The sequence below is a fragment of the Rhyacophila brunnea genome, unplaced genomic scaffold (assembly GCF_057557595.1).
Source record: "Rhyacophila brunnea isolate RB1 unplaced genomic scaffold, BYU_Rbru_1.0 scaffold_1, whole genome shotgun sequence".
NCBI lineage: Eukaryota > Metazoa > Arthropoda > Insecta > Trichoptera > Rhyacophilidae > Rhyacophila > Rhyacophila brunnea.
Window position 1 is genome coordinate 65,101,895 of NW_028232751.1, and position 24,632 is coordinate 65,126,526.

At 36.6% G+C, this 24,632-nt stretch overlaps 2 protein-coding genes across 5 annotated transcripts in view; both read left to right on the top strand.

The window, feature by feature from the left end:
- LOC147080122 (LIM and senescent cell antigen-like-containing domain protein 2) overlaps positions 1-24,632 on the top strand; it is a 40,127-nt gene that overhangs the window by 7,732 nt on the left and 7,763 nt on the right. The window contains exons 3-5 of one of the 4 annotated variants that reach the window (XR_015070814.1): positions 8,644-8,760; positions 9,522-9,663; positions 12,435-12,770. Coding sequence is in view for 3 of the 4 variants with exons in the window: in XM_085948307.1 (XP_085804433.1) it covers positions 8,644-8,760; positions 9,522-9,663; positions 12,435-12,517 (342 nt within the window). In the remaining variant the exon portion in view is untranslated. Of the gene's footprint in view, positions 1-8,643; positions 8,761-9,521; positions 9,664-12,434; positions 13,515-24,632 lie in introns of those variants that run through there. The other 3 variants (XM_085948318.1, XM_085948307.1, XM_085948299.1) reach the window with 3 other exon arrangements.
- Positions 1,206-4,497, top strand: LOC147080123 (uncharacterized). The gene is made up of 6 exons (XM_085948201.1): positions 1,206-1,544; positions 1,756-2,379; positions 2,514-2,600; positions 2,960-3,157; positions 3,590-3,651; positions 3,924-4,497. The coding sequence occupies exons 1-5, from the start codon at positions 1,350-1,352 to the stop codon at positions 3,623-3,625; spliced, it is 1,140 nt and encodes a 379-aa protein (XP_085804327.1). The 5' UTR covers positions 1,206-1,349; the 3' UTR covers positions 3,626-3,651; positions 3,924-4,497.

Genomic DNA, 24,632 nt, shown 5'->3' on the forward strand with positions numbered 1-24,632 from the left:
GTCTCAGGTAGACAAATTGTAAAACAAACTTTATATGATTCCAACGAATCCGATGTACGCGCGGGATTCTCACCAAGTACCAAGTTACGGAGGTGAGGATTGAAAGTCACGACCACTTCCCGACCTGGTACCATAACCTTTCGTGTATACTATCATCTCAAGTAAACAAATCACAGAAGAAAGTGTCTCTCTGATTATGTATACGGGTTGTTAGGTAACGCACCTGGACTACATGTAAATAATCTTGTTAATGTATTTTATACATCAGTGGCTTGTTGTCGATTTTGATTATAAAATAATAAATTAATAAATAAAAGGACTATGATGATTAAAAGCAATATTTATAATTGCTAATCAAGCTCTGTCAATCTCTCAGATCATATTGTTGTAGAATGTAGAGAATATAGACACTAAGTCGCTTGCCAGTATAAGGTGAAAAGCAAAAATGGTTATGGCAGAAAACACTAACTCAATTAGTTGTTACTTCCAGGCAACAATTCGAAATTTTTCATTTAGTGCGTTTGCACAAAACTGTTTTTAAGTAAATGTATATTTTTTAAAAATTAGTGTGTTTTTCCAGACGGTAAAGTTTGAAATAAGGAACATTTTGGTATAACTAACTCAATATGTCATTTTTTCGAATTAGTGTCTTCTGCCAGAACAGTGACGATATTTTAAATAGACTTCAACAGTCGATAACAGTTTCAAAACAGATTGCTATAATATGTATGTCTTAAATTTGTTTAGAACCAATTTGATCAATTTAGTGATACAATTTAAATATATGAAAACAGTGGCTCCATACCATTTCTACTGAGCTTTGTTGAAGGTTGCTTTTGAGGATTTATTATATGCAAGCTTTTGAAAGTAAAGATTTAAAGTTGTTAGTTTAAATTTATTCACAAAATAATTTCGGAAGATTTACTGTCGTATGCATGAGATTCCCAAAAACCTTATAGGCTATATACTGCACGTTTGTACGCATGAGTACAAAACGTAATTAGCTGTTAAGTGACGTCACGAATTTGACACTCATGGCAATCTTATAAAATTTCATTCCCCGATAAATAATTCAAAATTTTTAAATTGTAAATGTGTCTGAAAGTGTGCGAACGGTACCATATAAATTTAATAATTATAAATGAATAATTATTATGAACTTTAAATAATTTATCAGTTATTTTATCACATTCATTTTAATTATACTGTACGAAATGATGCAGTATTACGAGTAAAAATTTCCATATGGCAATACATACAGTTTTTGCCGGTGACGCTTGACGCTTCGATTCAAACTGTGCTTTTTCGCTCGCTTTCTGATTCATCTCTTAAAGTTATCTGATTTAATAATGAATGCATCAATGGCATCTCGGCAACGCGCAGTTAATTATACCGATGACGAAAGGGATTTGTTAACCAATTGCGTGTCGGCTGAAATGACAATTATAAATTCGCGAGTGACGGATGGGATTTCAAACGGACGCAAGCGAGCTGCATGGGTGCGAATTACTGCAGATTTTAACAGCCGAAGCCAAGGAACCACGGTAAGTAATTATATTATACTGGTTATATTATATACTCTAGATTGGGCTATATATTAATAGAAGGTTATGTCACGGTAAATTTATTTTGTTGTGGTTGCCAGAGTGTGATAATTGAATCTCCATGAATAACGATTGATTATAAACTGCTTTATTCATTAGATTGTCTATTTTAGAACCATATAGTAAATCAATGAACACATATTTATTCTAGCGAACTGTCACAATGCTGAAATCATGCTGGAATAGTATGAGAGCCCTCCAAAGGAAGGCTGATACGGCAGAACGAGCCAGCATGATGAGAACTGGCGGTGGTCCACCCTTGGCTTCAAGATCAGCCAACAACCCCGCTGCGTTTTCGTCAGTAGTGGATCATTTGCGAGTAGAGTGGTGTAATAACGCAGATTCTGATGGGGCGCATTTGCAAACATTAGATTCCACACCACTCACAGTCACATCACAAGTTCACACACTTCAAACAGACACACATAGACAGTCACCACTCCAAATACATTCACCGCACACAGTTAACGAGCTTCCGCATGGCTCCCAAATGGAAAGTTTACAACCACTTCACACCTCTGACACATCTCAACCGGCATCTCCGCACGCATATTCCTCACAACGTCAATCATCAATTTACAATTCCATACAGCACTCATTGACAGAACGCCATTCACCATCAATTATTAACATGCAAACACCTCCGACTGCTGCTCCATTGGCATCAACATCTGCTCGTCGATTGTATCCTCGACTGCGAGCGCAGCGGGGAAGTACTCAAATTCGGCAGTCAGTTATTCGTACCCAGGAAAGGCGGGCAGGCCATGATTTGATGGTATGATCTATGTATATATTTACTTTAGTTTATAAACAGTTTTCATTGAGCAATAAAATAATTAATGTAAATGAGTACATAATGGTTGGCAGTAGAATGCACAAAATGTAATCAGAAATATGTCATTGTTTCAGGATAACATTTCGACCCTAACAGAGCAATTCGTCCGGGAACAAAACTCACGAGCTCTGCAGTATTTAGACGAACAGAACGCCTTAGTGGTAATGAATCTTAATTAAAATTTCAATCCATATTAATTTATAAGCTTACTCAATCCTTCCAAACTTGCTTTAAACATAACTTCAGGCATATTGTCTTCAAAAATGTCTTGTCTCCTTTTATTTTTAAATCGTTAGCATTGAAAAATGAAATATAGAACCAAGTACGTAGCATAGTAATTATATTTTAAAAGTAATTATTGCACAAGCCGTCACATATTAATTATTAATAAATATATTATAAAAAAGTTTTCTGCTTTAAAAGCGGCGCACGGGATGCCTCTCTTTGAATAAAAGACATTATGAGGGTACGTTATGTATGAATTGTTCACAAATAATGACATAATATTATTTCATATCAGAGGGACTTCTTGAACGTGCAGCATGAACAGATGCTGCACCTTACGAACGAGAACCATGAACGGACGGTGCGGCATGCGAATGAGGACCGCGAGCGGAAGCTGCGGCAAGAGGACGAGGACCGCGTGCGGAAGCTGCAGCGTGAGGACGAGGACCGCGAACGGAAGCTGCGGCGTGAGGAAGAGGAGCATGCGCAACGGGTAATGAAATTTTATTCAAATTTTAATCCATATTAAAATTAACATGGAGATTGCATAGTGTATAATGCCGTGTACAAACTATTCATTACGGTTAGTTAATTATAATGATTAACCGATAACCTATGCTTTTGTTCATTTCCGTTTGACACAATGAGTGCATACTTTCTACGCCTAGTGTTTATCAGATTCGATACACTAGGATAGGACTTTATCTGGAATACAAACGCTGTCAGCTAATCAAAGAGATACGTGGAATGTTTTATTAAGCCGGTCACGTGAGGTCGGTGTCATGCTTTAGGCCGTCCCTAATTAAGTAATACCACTGGTTTCATTATTATTTTGTACTTTTACAAAGAATTCAAAACATACCTAGATCCAACAACTATGGGCCATCCTTCGCTTATAAATAATACGAATATTACATTATTTCAGATGCAGATTGGCGATGCAGACCTGCGGGGTCAGTAAGCAGAGCTCCATGCAATAAATGCAAGGTGACGACTGCACTGCCGATTTATAAATTGCATAACTGTGATGTACAGCTTTAATTTTAATTCTAAGTATTACGGTTATTTCTATGTTAAGGAATTTCATTATTTGTATGAATGCTCTTTTTATTGTTGTTTAGTATTATAAATTAAATAATCACTTTCTGCTTCGTACCTATATGAGCTTCCACAGACTCGTTCTCAGCAATTTGTCCAACAACCCATTAGCCCATACTCTTGATGAAACACACAATAAAGAAACATGTAATTCTTTCCAGGCGCTCTACCGGAACTACCTCCACGGCTTCTGCAGAGACAGGCATGTAATTCTTTCCAGACGCTGCACCGGAACTACCTCCACAGCTTCTGCAGACAGGCGCTCCACCGAGGACACCAATGCCATGATATCGATTTTTATTTCTTCTTAATTGAAATATTGTTTGTGAAATTGTAAATTAAATACGAAGGTATGCTAATTCAAAAAACTTGTTAAATTTCAATAGTCGTTAAGATATGAAACCTCATAACTTCAAATTTTACGATATTGGTTTTTTTTTAACTTATTATATAGCCAATTTGATGAGGTGTCGAACTCATATGTGGTATTTATTTGTAGTTATGTACTGAGATATTGACAAACTCATATATCAAAATTCTATTTTTATATAAGTTATAATACTCATATCTCAAACAATCTTACTTAATTTAAGTTTTTAATTTTATTTTCATTTGAATTATTATTTTATTGTTTCATTATTTTTTCCATCTCCTTTTTAAAGATTATTAAATAAATCAAATGTGCAAAATGTGTTTTGGGACCATGGGACAATAAAATTATTATTTAGCAATTATAACACAATGTTTCATTTTTTATATTATATATTTATATAAAAAAAACTAAAAGACAAATTTTATACACCGCTGTAAATATTCAATTACAAGCAGAATTTTATAAAAAACATATTTGGTGCTAAGAAATATTTCCATTGGCATAAAACGTTTAAAAGATACACAATAATTGGCGGTAAGAAGTATTCATTTAGATTGGCATACGTTAATGATAAACACAATATAGTTGACGGTAAATATTCAATTACAAGCACAATTTTATAAAAAACATGTTTGGTGGTAAGAAATATGTACATTGGCATAAAACGTTTAAAAGATACACAATTAGCGGTAAGAAGTATTCATTTACATTGGCATACGTTAATGAAAAACACAATACAGTTGACAGTAAATATTCAATTACAACAAGAACAGTTTTAAATACACAAATACTTAAACTAAAACTTATCTAAAATGGCGAGCGATTAATGCTCTACGAGCAGCAATTCCCTCTGGCAATTCCCTTCCTCCATGCGGTAAGCTGGGCTCCTCGGGCACAATATCTTGATCTGTTAAAAATTCCGGATCTATATTGTGCAGAATGGCACAAGCAATTATTATGTTGATTGTAGTTGACTTTTTCGTAGTGATGCCCCTGGACAAACACGCAAACCGTATCTTCCAAACACCGAAGAGCCGTTCAACAGAATTTCTGGTTGTAATCTGTGCTCTGTTGTACCTTCTTTCTGGACGCGAAACAGGGTTTGCCAGCGGAGTGAACAAATATGGTAAGCATGGGTAACCTGCGTCGCCAAGAAGGGCACCGGATAAAAACCCTTCTTCAAACCGTTGCTTCACCCTACTATTGCCAAATATGTAGCTGTCGTGGTAGCTGCCTGGCCAGCGAACAACTATGTCAAAAATCTCTAGCCTAGGACCGCCGACAATCTAAAAAAAACATGGTCAGTTTAATAATTTTGATCGGGTAATCGAGACAGTATGCTTTGAATAGCCGCTCACATATTGCATTTTAAAATCATTATTTGAAATTAATTTTGTATTAAGGTCTCGTTTGTCACATTACTGTCCAACAAGATCTTGGCTACGTGCTAAATAACAAGCTCCTCCTACGTTAAGCCTCAATTACATTGAGTTTCTTTACTAGCTGTTTATTGGCGAATTTACAATCTGCCTGTAAAGTCGCCCAGTGTAATCATCGAACAAGCAGGTTGTAAACACTCTACCGAGAAAAGTTGGAAGCCGATCAACTTTACATGCTGCACGCCGGCGTGTGGGCTACTGCGTCTGCGCAGTAGCAACCTCCCGGTAAAAACACGAACTACGTTCTGTCAAAATAGTCACTGGCTCGTGGCTTCTCAGCGAATGGAAAGTTTTGTGTGTAATCATCAAATCGCAGTAGCTGATTCGCTCGCTTTTAAATTCGCCAATAAACAGCTCGTAAAGAAGCTCAATGTAATTGAGGCTTTAAGCCGCACCAGCGACTTCCGGTTATTGCCTAGATCTTCTTGTCGGACAGTACCTACGTAATTTTTAAACGATATACCACATTGCAATACAGTATCACGTCTGGGGTATTCTGTGGTTAGTTTGAATTGAGTAGATATCATTTTTATAGTATTTAGTAAATAGTAAGACTACCTGAACGTTGAGGGAGAAAAATCTTTTCCGGTTCCGAAACACTTCTCCGGTTGCACCGCCAGGGTTCTTAATTTTAATGTGCGTGCAATCAATGCAGCCCACAACTCCAGGAAAATTCCCCATCGACTGGAATCTCTGGCAATTTTCAGCAGATACATCAAATTTAATAAATTTCTTGTACTGCTGAGCCAGAGATGCCGACACTCGCTGTATTGTCCTGGAAATTGTGGACTGGTGAACCCTCCCGATGTCCCCGTATACAGACTGAAAAGAAGATTTTTATTTTGAATTAGTGATGATGGTAGATAAAAACACATCGTTTACTGAAAACGTAGGTAGGTACCAAAATTGAAAGCGTCAATACATGTGTTTTTATCAAAAACAAAAGATCTAATAATTACTGATCCCCGTATCCGGAAATTTGTACGTATGCAGTTCACCGCAGGACACTTATTCGTGCACCGCAATACATGAAACATGAGTTCGTGTAACATTTAATCAAACCGTGGAGTATATTACGTATGCTACAACATGTGGAGATGTGTTTACTAGGTTAGGTTAGGGTTAATCTAATTGGAACAGTACTATTTGCAAACTATCGCCGCACTTGTCAGATACGTACAAATGTATTCCATGGTGAAATGTTTAAGGAAGAACTGCATACGTACAACTTACATGTAACCAATGAGCCCAATCAACCTTTTACATAAAATCGTATTATATCATTTTAACTCTATTACATGTTTGTGATACTTCCCTCAAACTTAACTCTTTCATAAATAAATAATATAGCTAGGTACCAAGGTATGTCATATTATTCCCCAATGTGGCTTACCTGAATGCTTCCAGTGGCGTAATATCTCAAGGTGAGAAGAAGTTGAACCTCTGGCGCAATGGGTAAGCCCGTTAGTGTGACTTTTTGCAAGTCATTTTTCACCATCGGGAATATCGCGTTTCTCACGACGTCCTTTGTGAAACGGAACTTTTGCCTAAATTCGATTGCCCCGTATCTGGAGTACGGGTCCTCCATGTCCCGTATGTATCTTTTTGGCAGTCGCGATCGTCTATTTCTTTCCTCTACTAAATCTACAAAATTAACGAGACTCCGAACACTTGCAGCAACAAATGTCTGCTGCATAGCTGTTAACATGCGTGCTTGCCGAATGGAATCCATTATTAAAGTGACAGATGAAGCAGTCGTTGGCAGCCATTTTGAATCTCGCGTGACGTCAGAGTGCTTACGTCACAAAGAGTGTTATTAGCTATTCGATGGAAAATCGGTTAAATAGCTTATAAAGAATTTGGCAATCTCATACATACGGCCCTTAATGTTTTAATAAAAACACTGAAGAAATTATATTTATTTTTGCACTGATACAATTTATAGTGTAAAGCAGTGCTCCGCAAGCTTTTCTCACCCACGGCACACTAAAGGTCTTCCCAGAATTCCGCGGCACACCACATGTAAAACAATTTATACCCCAAAACATGGACCCAGCCCAGAATCTTCGGCACCCCCCCTACCTATCGCTAAGGTTAAACACATACAGTGTGATACTTTAAAATAACGTTTTTCAAATGGTGTTCGAGGTAAAATTAATCGTATCGATTCTATGTTTAGCGATTTTTTGTATTCATCAATACATCTGCTTGAATTATGGTTAGTTGTCGGGTTAACAATGATCATTTGTCGAGTATTGACAAAATAATAATAAATTGTATCCCAAAATCGTATGTGTTAAAATATAAATGCCAGTGAAGGAAATCAGCGCCGCAGGTGACTTTTTTTATATTAGAGTAAATTTGTAATTTGTGTTTATCTCAATTATCTGCTTAACCTGCCACCCCGCCCCCCTGAGTTTGGGCGCCCAGGCTATAGCCCTCCACCTTGTGAGGGACATGCACCAAAATTATGTTACATACTTATTTGATAAATAATTTAAAAAAATATATACCTACATAACACACGACGAAGAACCAAATGTACATATTCCCATATATTGTATTATCAATAAAATAACTAATTAATATGATACCTGAGCTTGTTTCAATGAACGTAAAAGTTTTTAGCCTTAGTTCAGTAGCCTTGTCAGAAATACGAGGATATGCTTTATTAACCAAAATCCAGAAAATAGCATAAGCGCTTCTATAAAATTTCGGCGTTGTACAATATACAAAATTATTTGTATTTTTTTTTTTTTGAACCAATGCTTGGCAGCACACTTAGCATCGTCTTGCGGCACACCGGTTGCAGAGCACTGGTGTAAAGGAATAAAAAAGAGCATTTGGAATAGGTCTATTCACGACAGTATGACTAGTGAGCGAAATAAATTGGTAAGCTGTCACTGATAAGTGGGTTTTGCTGTTTACTACTTTATCGACAAGTCATGCATCTATTGTTTCTTTGGTGTTAGTATATTATTGTACTCTTTGCTTCTTGTGTGTTTTATCAGATGTCGGCATTGCTGCAAACGGCCAATAATTATAATGATATATTTTTTTCCCGATCAGAATGAGCTGTACTGCCTCCGCTGCCATGATAAGATGAGCATTCCCATTTGTGGAGCTTGCAAGAGACCCATCGAGGAGAGAGTGGTCGCCGCTCTCGGAAAGCATTGGCATGTTGAGGTGTGACTCTTACAACTTTGCATTTATTTTCTTGTTTTATCTCGCATGCTTACTTATAGTCTGTCATAACAATAGACAACTTTTTTAGACCAATATATAATAATTATACCATGAACATAAATCAGGCAGCACTGAATACGTGTATATGTCAGTGGCATTCATGATTTTAGATATTTCATCTATTATGGTTTGGTTAGGCAGTGCTTAATTGAATTTTATAAACTATCCAACACCATCTGCAATTTGTATACTTAGTTCAATGAAAACAAAGAAGTACGACTGACAAAGTTTAGTGTACACTATATTTGTCAGAACTCCACTGTCTACCTCCACTCTTCACCACTGTACACGTAAATAGAAACGAAAATGGCGGTCTGCTGTTGATGTCTTGCTATGATTACCTATCTGTGTACATACTGTTATTTGTGATTCTATGCGGTGGTCAGGCAAAATCTCTGCTGATAAGCAGATGTAGGCAGTTTTGAGTTAAATACGTCTATGGATTCAGAAAAATACTCTTTAAATGAACCGAGGTCTCCAAATGGGACAAAATACTGTACATTAACAATCAGAAAGTAAACCTGCCATAATCTGATTTTTTAAGTTTGCTACAATAAAATCTGTCCTTCATAATGACTTGCAGATTGTAATTATTAGCCAAGGTAATGTTACCATTTGTATAGGTTTATTTTCGAATCTGAAGATTTTATCCACATAAAAGGGAGTTTTACTTGAACATCTTCGGTTTGATCTGATTGCAGCACTTTGTTTGCGCCAAGTGCGAGAAGCCCATCCATGACCATTGCCACTATGACAAGAAATGTTTGGCGTACTGCGAGACGCATGACCACATGCTCTTCGGAAACCTCTGCTTCGTCTGCAACCAACTTATCGTCAGTGATGGTAAGAAGTGCATTTTTAGATATTCTTAATTAAGGTGATTCAATTCAAATGCTCACGATTCTTTATTTCTTCTTTTGACCATATCAGCTCCTTAATTAGAGCATATGGATATCACACTGCGCCTTCAAGAATCCATATCGCCCACCAGCGTTCTTGCATCTTCCCAGGTGATGCCAGTATCCCTTAGCTCATTTACCCTCTGTATAGCGGCCTTTCAGGACACCAGAATCCGGTTGGCTTGAGGGACAAGCAGGCTAGGCTGAAATTCTCTCGAAACATCTATAGCAGGGATGGCCAGTGCGTCGATTGCGAAGTTATTTTTGGTCGATCGCGGACATAATAATATATTATTTAACTATTTCTTGTTCAAACCTGTCAAAACTACTCGACGTTCCAGCTCTTAAAATTCGCTGGTTCGTATCTCTTCTCTTACATATCATTATCAAGAAATACAGTCATGCGAAGAACACAAGTAATGAGCTTTAACTTGGAAGAAATTCTACAGGAAAACATTAATAAAATAAATGTAAATTCCTATCATTGCAATTTGTCGAATCAGTAGATTTCACGGATATTGCAGAACAAGGTACCTATGTATTTTAATTCGATTGGTTTTTAAAGACATGTCTCCTTCAGAAGAATTATTAACAGTTTTACCAATGATGGAACGATCCAAAAGAGAAGATATATTTATAAACTAGTATCGGTAACGACTGATGGAGCTCCTGCAATGGTTGGGAATCATGTTGGGTTTATTACTTTATGTAAAAATTAGGAAACAATACCCACTTGTATCAGCTATCATTGCATCGTACACCAGCAGGCATGGCTCCCGCAAGGGGAGTCTGGCAGGGCTCTAGAGCCCTGAGGAGGGCCCTGCGTAGCGGGTCGACCATTTAAGTGAGAAAAACACAAACCACAAATTTGCTCGAATAGTAAAAAAAGTCGCCTGCAGCGCTGTTTTCCTCGACGGATATTTACATTTTAAAATACATGGCTGTGTGATGCAATTTGATGTGGTATGATTATTGATGTAATTATTTTATATTACGTCGTTATTTTTTATATGTATACAATATCTGTTTTCAAAATACATATTTGAATTATAAAAAAATGGGTTTTTTTTGTTCTCGCATGTTATAATTACAAGCGATATCAGTCGATCGCCATAAATAATTTTATCAACTAGTCGATCCTAGAATATAAAAGTGTGCCCACCCCTGATCTATAGCATGTAGCCGAACCAGGTCTTACGTCACTTCTTCATTCTCAGTGTGATGAAAGGCTGCGTGATCTACACACTAGTGTGCTAAATTTGAGATAAATGGGACAATAACAAGGCATTATTGGAAAACACCTCCCCTATACCTATTAGAAAAAATCATTGAAAAAATATAACACCGGACGGGAATCGAACCTGCATCCATCAGATTTGTGCCAATGCGCCTTACCATTGAGCCACCTGTGTCCTACCTAATTACAACAAAATCGGCAAATATTCAAACATCTGATTTACTTAACAAATTGCATTAATTTTGGTTATCGGCTTTTGTGGTTTGAATCAAGGTACCAATAATCGGTACTTACTTTGATTCATAACCGACGTCAGATTCCGTCCGTACGCCCTAGTACTATACATATTATAACGGAAACAAAAGACACAATTGACCTAATCTCTCTGAACAAATCACTATCACAATCGGTCAGAGTCCTTGTGACTCATTTCCCATACCTACATACAATCTATAATATTATATTGTACATATATCACTAATATGAGTTTTTAAGGTTTTTCTGGTTCTCAGATCAGTTTGATTAATTTGATATAGATATCTTGTAAAATTAATAATGGTAATAAACACTTATTATAAGTCAGATATTTTCAATAAAAAAACATTTAAATAAATGTTTTTAATTTTTATAAAATGCGCTTAAATTTATAGAAGGAAAATGGTTGTTTGAACATCAGTTCACAAAGCTTTGAGAAATGTCATCGCCCATCATTATCAGTCAAAAAAATGTTGCCATTATCATAACAGTTAACTGTGACGTAATTTTTCAAAGATTTAAGTATTACATAAATCAATTAATTTAACAAAAATTCAGCATTACATAATTATTTATTCTATGGGAGAAGAGTATCTATGTCTATAGATGAGTTCCTTTTAACTAAATTTGACAATTCAACTGGATAAGAGGAAAAAACTGAAGTGATGGGAAGTAAATTATTTTCTGCCTGTACGCTACTAGTTTTGGGTTTAGTCATATTTCGGTACATAACTGTGCAGTGGTGTTAAGATTTTTTACGTTTATTAATTTTGAAACGCATTTATCAAACCATTAGTATAATTTATTACGAGATAATTTTTGTAAAATATTCACGATAAAAAATTATATTGATAATCTCTGTGATCCCAAATTTGACAAGAATTAGGCATTTTATTATTAACAGCAAAAACACCGATACGCTAAATCCAACTTGATGTGTAATGAAAAAGTGAAACAGTTGCCAGGCTCGAACTACTGATCTTTTGATCTACAGTCTAATGCACTCTCCCAATGAGGCTCATATTTATGAAAATGTCTCATGTTACTTGCAATACTGTAATCAATTCACTGATAGTTATCTACATATTTAGAGCTTGTGCCCACTACGATGGCTAGCCGCTGCAATAGATGTTTTTTAACGAATATTAATCCTCCCTGACCATAACATACCTCACCTTATTAGTTCCACAGCTTTAACCTGTTTCATTTCTCTTCATACCCAGATGATATACACACCACGAGGACTCCGTGTGATTATATCCATCCACTAGCAGTTGCGACGTGTTGCGGTAGCTGGCTGTTATAGTGAGTGCGAGCTCTTCTTCTTATGCTTACGAATCAAAAAGAAAAAGGGTGTATCGGTTGACCTGAGCTGTAGTGGTTGGACTATGTGGAAATAGATACAGCATCCTTGAGGCTCAGGTAGTGGACGAACCTTGCGTTCAGAGAGGGGAGAGGAAAAGGTAACGGGAAGCAGCCAAGATCCTAAATTTATTCTTTATTCAAGAATGATTTAATTAGAACTACAGTTTTGGATTGGGTGAGGATAAAAAAAATGCGTAAGTATAATTATATTGAAAAGGTATATTTTGTGCCAATTACGTACGGCAATGAGGTGAAAGATATAAATGTAAAATCAAAATTCTTTTAAGTTTAGCATAAGACATGTAATGTTCTGCAGTATTTATCCAAGAAGTCTTTGAGAAAAATATGAAATTATCATGTTGTTACAGTTAGGCATTTGAATTGGAGAAAAAAATTATCTGTTTCTTAATTTAGTATGGATTTAGATTCGAGTAACTAAGTTCAATTAATGGCACTAATTTATTGTTATAGGAAGACAATACAATTTCAATAATAAAAAGACCTCTTAGAAAAACAAATGCTGAAATGTTGCCATACTTTCCATGAGATATACCTACTTATAAATTAGTAATAATGTATTGCAAAAATCAGAGTGCTTCACTCAGCAGAGAAATAAAGCTTATATGCGTTTACAACAAAACCGATATGAACGTATTAATTATAAATGAAAAAGACAAGCTTTAAAAAAGTATGTTTCAACTGGAAATGAGTTATAATTATGTTTCGTTTTTTTTTTTGTGAAAGTTCTAGTTTTCAATTGAAAGTAATTAATAACATATATCAGAATCAGTGAAATATATTTGCGTCGTTTGCTGAGATGTCTCTTATTTTAATGCTTAAATTAAAATTAATTTACATCAGCATAACTCTAGCCTCACTATAGCCGGAAGAGCTCGCTGGCCCACCATTGTCTACATAAAATTATGAAAAATATTTACAGAAAAAAAACAATTAAATTGACAAAGTTTCAAATAAAGTTGAAACTTTCGTATAGACATTTTTATTAACATTTATTATCTATTTACTAGATGTTTTCAATATTACAATTGAAAAATAATATTGGCTTTATCTTAAGCCAAACAAACAATATTAATTACTTGCTTCCTAAATAAGTACCTCGGTACCTTATAGATGGAAACATTCAATGTTCATTTTCATTATCTTTTCCAAATACAGACAAAGGGGGTTACAGATTGTCGCCTAAAATTCTCTCAGTTTGATCCTCGCAATTTGTACAACAGTATTTTTTTAAATTTTGAAACCTGTCAGGATGAATCAATTAAACAGTGCTCTATTCTTTACATTAAAAAAAATTGTGGCATAATCAGTGGGTAGGTACTTTACAATATAATTTCACTAATTACAACAAAACATGGTTTTATTTATGTTCTTGATACTGTTAATTATTACTTTTGTGATGGCGAAAGACTGAATAATTATAAGTAGGTATATTATAGAGAGCATTTTCGACAAAATCCAAAAAATTTATTGGAAAAGTTACATAAGATATAAGTTAAAAATAAACTATAAGTTAATATAAAGAAGTGCTAATAATATTAGTGGAAGCTACAAGCTATCTCAAAAACAATAAACAAATGAAAGCAGCCCCCTCAACAGGTCCGTAAGGGCTGTCCTCTAATTAGATCGAAAATTAAGGATTTCAGATACAATACAAGCCATTCGATATTCAACAATCCACCTTCCTACACCAGTACATTGTATTAATTGAATTTTGAAATGTTACAATGTTACTTACAAGACTCTGGCTGTTAGTTATACTATATTAAATTTACAATTTTATTAATATTTTATAAACTATAGAAAAATCATTGGTGCCATAAAAAAATAGACATTGTCAAACTTTATAATTGCGAAAATAATTACTAATCTATATAATAATATGTCGTAAACAAAATTAAACTATACAACTAAACAAAATAAATGCAGCATTGTTACAGTGAAACAAGTAGTGAATTCAAAGTTTTAGATCTTTAAATTTCTATGTATGAGGGGAATGTTTGATATCTTTTTTAATCGTATGATTTCTTAAAAAAAGTATTTTAAAATATTGTATGCATTAATAAAATAAAATATATCATTTTAAAATACTTTTTTCAGAAATTATACCTATAAATTAATAAATAAGACATTTTTATTAAATTGCCAACATTTTTTGCATGCATAATACTAAAACTAAAACTACATTATTTATTATTGTTTTTGTTTTACAAAATAAGTACTGACACGACCCCGGTCGTCGGCCCTATGCTGGGGACCTCTATATTGCATTTTGGCGGACTAATCACATACCCAGAAGGTTTCCTGGGTAAAAATATGACATTGCTGTATTTGATGATAAGACGCCTCAATGAATTTTAGTTATGTCTAATGAGATGAGAAGTTTAAGCATCATAACGTCAATGAAAGAGACTCAGCGGACTGCAAATATTAATAAAAAAATTCTAAAAATACACATGTCGCTACTGTTACATTAAATCTCAAGATTATTTCTCAGTTACATATAGGTCAAATTATCTCAGTACATTTTAGATTATGTATGATAAATGTGGTAGTTAAATAATACTCTCCAAATGACCAATTACTAGTAGAATAAGATAGTAGGTATAAAGTAAATCACCTTTTCCACAATGTTACAGTCTTTTACGAGGTATTCCTACGCTGTATGGTAAAACAAATTGGTTTTTTACAAAAAATCTTTATTGAAAGTAATATTTAGGAATACAATTGACTGTGAAAACTAAATTAAAACACCGTCATCATTTTCATCTGCGACTATCTGGCTACAACTTTTTAAGGCTTGAAAAAAATTGTGATGTTTCTCAGGAAGAGCCCTACTTTTACATAAGGAGAGAAGGTCCTTCACTTTATTACCTGGAATTGACACGCAGATTCTTCTTCTGAGTATGATGTTTCGTAGGTACTTAATCATACAAGGTTCTTCCTTATTAACCTGGATTGCTTTTACCTGCTGCCATTTACATTTGTCTTAAGTCATTTAAAGCTTTTTATTATTTTATTTAACTTATCGATATCGTTCCTTTCAAGAGCTATCTTTTTCTGAGCAAGTTGGACATTTTTCTTACATGTGTTTGGTACTCTTCCTTCCTTTTTAATTTATCATCATCAATACTGTTCTTTTCATATGTTACACAGAATGAACAAAGATCCTTTTTCGGTTTGAAGAATGAAATATTTAATTTCGTATTAAATATACGACTGTAAATCGGTTGATTAACACTGCTGGCCGCCGTTCAAACATTTTTCTTTATATAAATTATTATACATCAAAGTGATATTTAATAGTCCATGTATTCCCGTGCGGTTCTTGCATGGCAATAGTGAGACTCAATTCTTTAAAAACTTCTTATATGGTCTTCAACATCATTATTGAGATTGTTGCTTGTCTTTTTGTAGCTCGGAGCAGTACCTCTTATATCAGTTTTGAGAAAACCATCTTTTACCTTCTTTAGTGCAGTATGTACTAATAGTGTTACTGCTGATATCTAAATTGGCCAAGAAAAACTGTTTGCAAACTCGAATATTTTTACAACAAACATGGAAGAAATATATGTGATTAGCCTTCCTTCTTGATGTACCTTCATTTTTCTGTTCTAGATGTTATTGGTTGCATGCATCTTAAAATAAATTCTTTTTGTCTGGTTTTATCTGCCAATAAATAAATAATGTCTTAAAATTTAATATAGTATAATATTATCAACCATGTTTTAATTTTTAATTAAATTATTTGTTGAATAAAAAAATCGAAAACTATTTATTTTTGCTTTGTTACGTTGTGCTCTGTTCTTTTTGTGTTCATTCACTCACTAATGTGCTGTGTTCGAACATTTTTCAGTTACTAAATCATTTAGTGGTAACTAAATCACTCGCCACTTGACTAAACTACTCAACTAATCTGCACCGGCCTTTAGTGTTTGATATAACAAATCAGTGTTTTTGTCATCTATTGCAGTGATCCAATACAGACACCTTTTTAAATAGTGAACAATGTACTTAAATACAAAAATGAAAAGAAAAAAAATAAATGAACAAGTTTTCATTTTTAAATTAATTTGTTTTTCATGCGACGAATGTGCTTGTTATTAGCACAATCAATTGTAATAGTAGTCAATCAAAATCCATCATCGTTCATTGACAAATGGATTCTATCATGGGCCTCACATCCTGAAGCGGGCCCCCGGACCAGGATCTTTCAACCACATATTTAAAATATTGAATATCCCTGCAGCACTATTAATAAAATAATGTGAAAAGTGCATTAGCAAACTAACCAAAAACGAACTCAGTTAATATATTTTTGTTTGCTTCATTATAACTGGCGCAGAAATCGTTTAAAAGTGAAAACATGGCGAACTTATTTTTTTGTAATTTTAATTTCCAAAGCTCCAACTTTTAATGAATGCCTTCACTTTTGTCTTTTTAAATCAGTGAATGCATTAGTGGTCCTTGAATTGATTTATTCACTCAGTTTTTTTTTTTAAATTTCAACCAAATAGACAAGTTTAACTACAAAATTATCGTTCCTAAACAAATTTGCTTCAAATATTGAGATTATGATTTGACCCTTTTATTTCATTTTTTCACGAGATAGCCAGCGCGCTTCACAATAATATAGAAGTGAGGTATTATAAAATTAGTCTCCATATTTTCAGACAGGTTTGCAAACAACCTTTTATAGGACTGTTTTTTTGTGTAGTTTATAACTAGCGGCTGTTTTATAAACTATGCATTTGCAAACTGCAAACTTGTGGCTACATTAATTGTGTTAAACTTTTCGTGCCTCCCAGTTTGGAAATCGCTGATCAAAGGTGTTTAACAATAATACCATATGTTTTTATTGACACTTATTATAAACCGTAGCATTTCTCATTGGGATTTTAAAAACATAGCAATGAAAAGGTTCTGACTCCTGTACATCCTGACCCTCCTTCACATTATATGTACAAGTACGGCAAAAAATCGAACAGTAAAATTCCGAATCGGCAACAAGTTCACGCTATTTTCTCACTATACGGTTTAACCACGGTTTTTAACCATGGTCACAAGCTCGGTTTGTGGTGTTGTTTAGTTATTATGAATCGACTGATATGAAAGCGTGCATTAGGTCACGTACATCACTGAGTCAGCGGTGACCGTACAGCCGCAGTGCTTACAGTGGCAATGGACGGCGACGTTTCGGTTTTTAAGCGTCGCCGTGTAATGTGAAAAGGGTCATTTTCTTCTTCATGCCACTAAAAGAATGTCGCCACACACTTTTTCTCTGTACGGTCAAAACCGTATAATGTAAAAGAAGCATTACGGTGGTGAAATATTACATCAGATTTATCTTATAATCAATTGTTAACACATCAAAAATAAAACAAGAATTAATATGTCAAACAGCTTTTAATTTATTTTTATTAGACAAACAAAATTATAGCAAGAGATATTTTCGACACTTCCAATGAATCATTATTTAATAAAACTAAACTATATTTATACAAGACAGATAATTGTATTCTTTATAGAACATGTACAATTATTTGGAAAATCTCACAACACTCTGGTTGTGTATTATTAGTTTATTAGTAGTACTAGTAGTTTAATAGTATATTAAAAGTTTCAGCATGATTAATGTAATGAATACACCGATACTTTAAAATGGTAAAGCACAGAGCCTTAACGATGACTGTAGAATGAAGATGCTCCATTTTCAGTCGGTCCCTCAAGGGTTCCGTCGCCGACCCCTCCCTCAACCTGCAGCGGTGCTACAAAAGCAATATACGCACGCGCTGCAGGTCTCACATAGTGGGAGTCACGTGACGTGGCAACGGACGGAGGTAAGTGCACTTGCCGTATGCTCAAACACTCGGGCGTGACAGGGTGAAGTAATAGTATTCAATTTTATTGCGAGATATTCCAAATTATCAATTGAGATGCCGAGTTGTCATAATATACTCGTAATTAATGAACTAGTTTGGGGCAGTTTTCATTGTTTGAAACAGGATTCGAATACATATATTGACACCCGCTACATATAAGGTTGGAACTGAAAATTGATTCAGTAATTTTCAGTAATACGATTTCGATAAATTTTAATGACACCATAATGTAAATTTAAATGCTGGAATCATATTTTTTTATTTAAGCCTATAAAATATTGATTGATTTTTTTTGTGATATAACTGTTTTATTATCTTTTAAAATTATTTAATAAAAGGCAACTAAGTCAAAATAGCCAAAAACGCAGTTCCGACCTTTTACATAGGAGGTGTCAGTCGATAACACTAATTGTTTTGTATCACGGTGTATAAAATGTTATTATTGTCATAGCAACAGCCATATATAATTCGACTCTTAGAATACGGCCTGAGTGGACAGCGTTCAGCAGGGGCGCGAGCAACTCAAATGTATAACCAAAAAAAGACATTGTCCAAGAACATTTTCACACACGGTTATACGTTTGTGTTGCGCACAGCGCTCACGCCTAGCCGAACGCTGTCCACTCAGTCCGTACACTTACACTTTTAAACAATATTTTTTCATGGAATAGTAAATAATGAAATATTTGGCATCCTAATAAAATTGCTATAAAGATACATATTGTGATAATTTAAAAAATGCAGTACATATCGATGTTTCAGTTCCATAGTACGATAAATCAAAAATTTCGTTATGTTAACCATTATATTCGTATATCGCTTCTCTTCAGTTCCAGAGAATTACAACTTTTTGTCACCTTTCTACAACTCAGTTTAGATGAGTCAAAACTACTAATTCCTAGTTGTAGCACCATGGAATCATTATATACATTAATTTTAGAAGGTAAGTATTTTCTCGCTTCATTGCAATAACAGCGGCGGCGATGGGCGGAGTTAGGCTAAGAAGATCTGACAAAAATAATGCACACTAAATTTTGCCAGTCATTGTTTTCGTCGACCCAATAACTTTCAGATGTTAGTTAATTTTTAAAATTGAATTGAAACCTGTTTAACCAAACCATACTAGATAAATGATACTTCACTTTTAAGTTGTTAAATATAACACCATAAAATGAAATTATATAATACATATTATTTATTTTAACAATGTGTTTTCAACAATTTAAACATTATAAAATAGAAACAGCAACAAACCAGGCTTATGTTGAATTAAAAAAACAATTATAAAATCTTGAGACTGTTTCATTCAGTGTTGACTAGGGGTTGATGAACAGATTTATTTAATTGTAACACTCTTTATAATATGAGGCACCTAGTTTCAAAAGCCCCAAAAACGGTTTTTGAAAATTTTTCAGTTATATATGTATTTAGATGGATATTTTTGTTAACTATATGATGGCCAAAGATTGAGCTTGAAAAAACGCCAAAAACCATCAATACGTATGATCAAAAATTAGGGTACATTTCAAAACCCGCCAAAATGGTTGGGTGTGCTTTTCAAATACCCCTAAAATGGAAAGCCAAATATTCTTTAGAATGTAACGAATTACAAAAGTTCACAAATTTAATAGAAATGATTTTATCTCCTTTTTCTCAAAACTACCTAGAACCGTTTTTCTCATTTTTCTCAGAACTACCTTAAGGGGGGACATGCTCGCCGTAGGTCAAAATTGAGTTTTTATTGTATTTTCAAACCATGATCCTGGACACTCCTTAAACGTTGTAGATAATCTATTTATATAATTTTGAAGCCTTATTATCCTTTATATTTATTTTAAACATTTGATGACTGCATAAAATATTTTTGTTACATAAAATAGTATTCTTTCAAACCTCTCGCTCTAATGTTTTAGAATATAGTCATATTTCGGTACATGAATGTGCAGTGGTGTTAAGATTTTTTACATTTATTAATTTTTAATCACATTTATGAAACCATTAGTATAATTTATGACGAGATAATTTTAGAAAAATATTTACGATAAAAAATTATATTGATAATCTCTGTGATCCCAAATTTGATAAGAATTAGCCATTTTATTATTCAAAAAATCAGCAAGATTAACACATTTGAAGATGATTCTAAAGATACTTATTATAAGCTATGTTTTTGACCATTCAAGTGTGATAAACATCTTATGAATAATGATTGCTTTATAATAATTATTGACCTAAGAATAAGGCAGTGTTTTTTTGAAATACGCCATTTCTTTTGTCATTCCCCAGCGGTTAAGCTACAACATACAGCCGTAGCCATAAATTGACAATCTATAATTAAATTAGGGAGTAAAATTATGTTAACGTGCGTGTTTCCCTCATTACATATAAGTAAAATTCATTGAGGCGTCTTATCATCTAACACAGCAATGTCATATTTTTATCATGGAAACAGAAATGATAAGAAGTGCGTCACCTTTTGTTGAAGCCCGAAATACAAAAAGTTCATGGCCGCACTGAGCTTGAAACAAACAAAAGTGTTTATACGAAAGGATCGATAGGCCGTGCTTTCGCAGTCGCTGTGCGTACTGTACATCGTGATCAAACCAGCTTTTGCCCTTTTGCTCGACGCGAGATTTCCGGCCTCGCTGAGCTGGTCCTACGACACCTGCGTTATTCTTAGACAGATGTACCGCCCCAGTCAAACTTCCCGCCTGGCAGTGTCCTCAGAACGGATCACGCGGCGTCGTAGAAGCGCACGCGGGACGCCGAGCGCGTGACTCGGTTCACCGCACCATACAAGTTTGGCGCGAAAAACCCATGACGCGCGGCAATGGGACTGTTGTCATACAATATACAACTTACAGACACTTCCTCACAACTATGGAAGATGTGCAAGTAGATTTACTTGTAATGGATGAGATAAACTAAAGGAGTAACTCGGAAGTGCTAGCGGTAGAGTCAATAGCTCAACTGTTGAAGATACCCAGAATCGCAATCACAGCCACAATATATCCATCTACATACTAGGTATGCGGACTCTTGATAACAGAGGTAAGAGACAAATCTATACTAGACTGTTAACTGCCAGAAATGGGAGATTCTGTTATTAACAAGATCCCGAAAGGGAAAGAGGGCATAGCCTGGAATAGGATAGGACAGAACTAGATAAAGGATGTAAGGTCATGATATTCTACCCAACGACTGAAGCGTGTAATGTAGCCTCGAAAGACTTGCAAGATCAGGAAGCCCATGACCCGCCAACAGCAATTAAAGAAGTCCTAAAACTAAATAATCCGAAGGAACTTCGCCTTATTCTGGGGGGAAAATACGTTTATCATATAATTACATATGCAACGTTGGAAGAGCATATAGGGATCTGTCATAAATTTAAACAACCTGCCACTTTCGCATTCTGTACAAGGTCTACAAAAATACCTGATGACGATAGAAGATTTCAACTCAACCGGACCAAGAGTTATTGAACTAATAAGGCAAAACTAATGTGTCTGCCTGCCATCGACCAACTCATCCAGCGGATCCAAAGATCGTATCGGAACGACAAGGAATGAGCTCATTACTTCGGGCAAAAAGTAATATTGTCATTTGATACTCATCATTCACTCAGAAGGAATTATAAATAACATGTCAACTAAAAATATAAAGTGGACAATTTGCAGAAAACAATTTGACGGAAAATGGGATCACACAAGCATCCATGCCGATACTGTAATGATGTTACCAAAATTGACACGACTCCAATGGGTGGAGGTGTGACAAGCAAGTATGAAAGCATATGTGGTATGCATACTATTACATTCGTTTCTGAATAAACTTTATATTTAGATTTTTCAGAATAAAAACAAACTTGTTCCACTTCAAACGAATCCAAACATGGCCGAAAGTACGGGACGCGTCCCGGTCGGTGGTGGGTTTGTTTTGGGCACTCACAGAACATGTCTTGAAACACGGACCAAAGAGTCTAGCATGCGCGCGAGTCGAGCAGAGCGGCTGCCAAAGCCAGAAACGCTGCAATATCGACGGAGATGCTAGCGAACGACAGGTTGTCGTATCTGTCGCCCGCTGCAAGACAACTGATCGCCCTGAACACGAGGCGACCGAGACCAAAAGCGCCAAACGCGCGGCTGCTTCGGCAGCAGCCAAAGCCAAGTCCTCTGTCAAATATCACTTTGAAAACGAGGAAGCAAAGGAAAAGAGAAAGGAACAGCATGAGTTTCTGAAAAACGAGGCCAAAGCAGCCAAGAGAACTGCTAACAACCAGAAAACAACAACTGAATACGGCGAAGGGGACACATCCGCTCCGGGGCCCTACCAAGCCGCTGACGCCGGACCAACCCCCAATAATAAGAAAAAAAACAAGACAAGGTCGAAAACCAAGGACTTCTCGCGGAATGACTCCGCTGACCCTAACAACCAGCCTACAAATAACAAGGACAACGAGAACGAGGCACCCAGGCAAGGCTGGGGCAAACCCAAGACCCAAGCCTTCACGGGTGCGCCGGCGGGTTCACCGACGGGCCCCCGGAGTGCGTGCACTTCTCCCGCAGTATAACACTGGGACCTAGAGGGGTGGAGTCGACGGCCGCCGCACGCGACGGTAGAGAAAGAGGTTAATAAGGTTATGGACATGATAAAGACAGACAACCGAATGTCTAACACCATCAAAGAGCTGGAAAAGGTAACCGAGGAGGCCTGGGCGCTGGCTATCCAGTTTAAGGCAAGCAAGACTGTCCTTGAGGACCGCGCCTCCTTCCAGAGCAATATCGCAGCTGCGGTCGGGCAACCACAAAAGAGGACACGGGCAACAACCACTCTTGGAGTGATGTCACCCGAAGAAGACCCAGAAGCTGCACCAAGCAGGCCCCTGAAGACTTCCCGACAGTCCCACCGACGGCGGCGGCCAGACCGGGTGTCTTTTTCTTCCTGACAGGGGAGACCAAGAAGTCCGAAGACACGAGGACCGTGAAAATCGTGCCCAAGAACCTCAACGTCCAAATAACCGGCCTCAGGATGGGGCGGGACGGCAGGGTCATTATGCACCCCAAAACTGACGCCGAGGCCAAGCGTCTCATGACAGCCCCTGGCATCAAGGAGGCCGGCCTACGGGCTGAAGTCGCTGGAAAAAGGCTTCCGCAAATCATAATTTTCAACGTCCCGGTTTCTACCAACGAGGAAACGCTTAAGGAAGCCATTAAGTCGAACGCTCGGGACCACACGGGGCTCTCCGAAGAAGACTACCGTCAGGTCAAGATGAGCCATAGAGCCGGACCCAGAGTCGGCAAGTGCCAAATGGTGCTGTCCGTGCCGGCCAGGGTTAGGGAGCCGCTCGTCACTGACGGTCGCCTATATATGGGCTGGGGGTCTTTCCCGGTTAAAGATTTCTGTGGCGTCGTCAAGTGCACGAGGTGCCATTTGTATGGCCACTTAAAAATATAACTTTGAACTTTGCAAAATTTGCTGCAAATTTCGCCGCTGGACAATGTACTTCGGTGTATGACACAAGCGTCCACCAACCACACAAGAGGTAATAGAGTTAACCAAAAGCGCCTACGTCATGACGGTAGCCGGCCGCGACGGTCTCTCTCCCCAGAGTCGGGTTGCTTGAGAGTGCAGCCTTAAGCGGGTGGTAGTCTCCATCTAAGGCTAAATAGTACCACGAGACCGATAGCGAACAAATACCGTGAGGAAAAGTTGAAAAGAACTTTGAAGAGAGAGTTCAAGAGTACGTAAAACCATTCAGGGGTAAACCTGTGGAACTCAAACGAGCGAACGGGGAGATTCATCGCTCTTCCACCGGGGTCCGCATCTCGCCGCTCACCCTCCGACAGCACGCCTTCGCAGGTGCGCCGGCGGGGAGGCGCGGGTTCGCCGACGGGCCCCCAGAGTGCGTGCACTTCTCCCTCAGTATAACACCACGACCTCGACGAGGGGCGGAGCCGCGGCGTCAACGGCCGCCGCACGCGACGGTAGAGAACGAGGTTAATAAGGTAAATAAGGTTATGGACATGATAAAGACAGACAACCAAATGTCCAACACCATCATCGGGGCTATCAACAAAGAGCTGGAAAAGATAACCGAAGAGGCCTGGGCGCTGGCCATCCAGCTCGAGGCAAGCAAGGTTGTCCTTGAGGACTGCG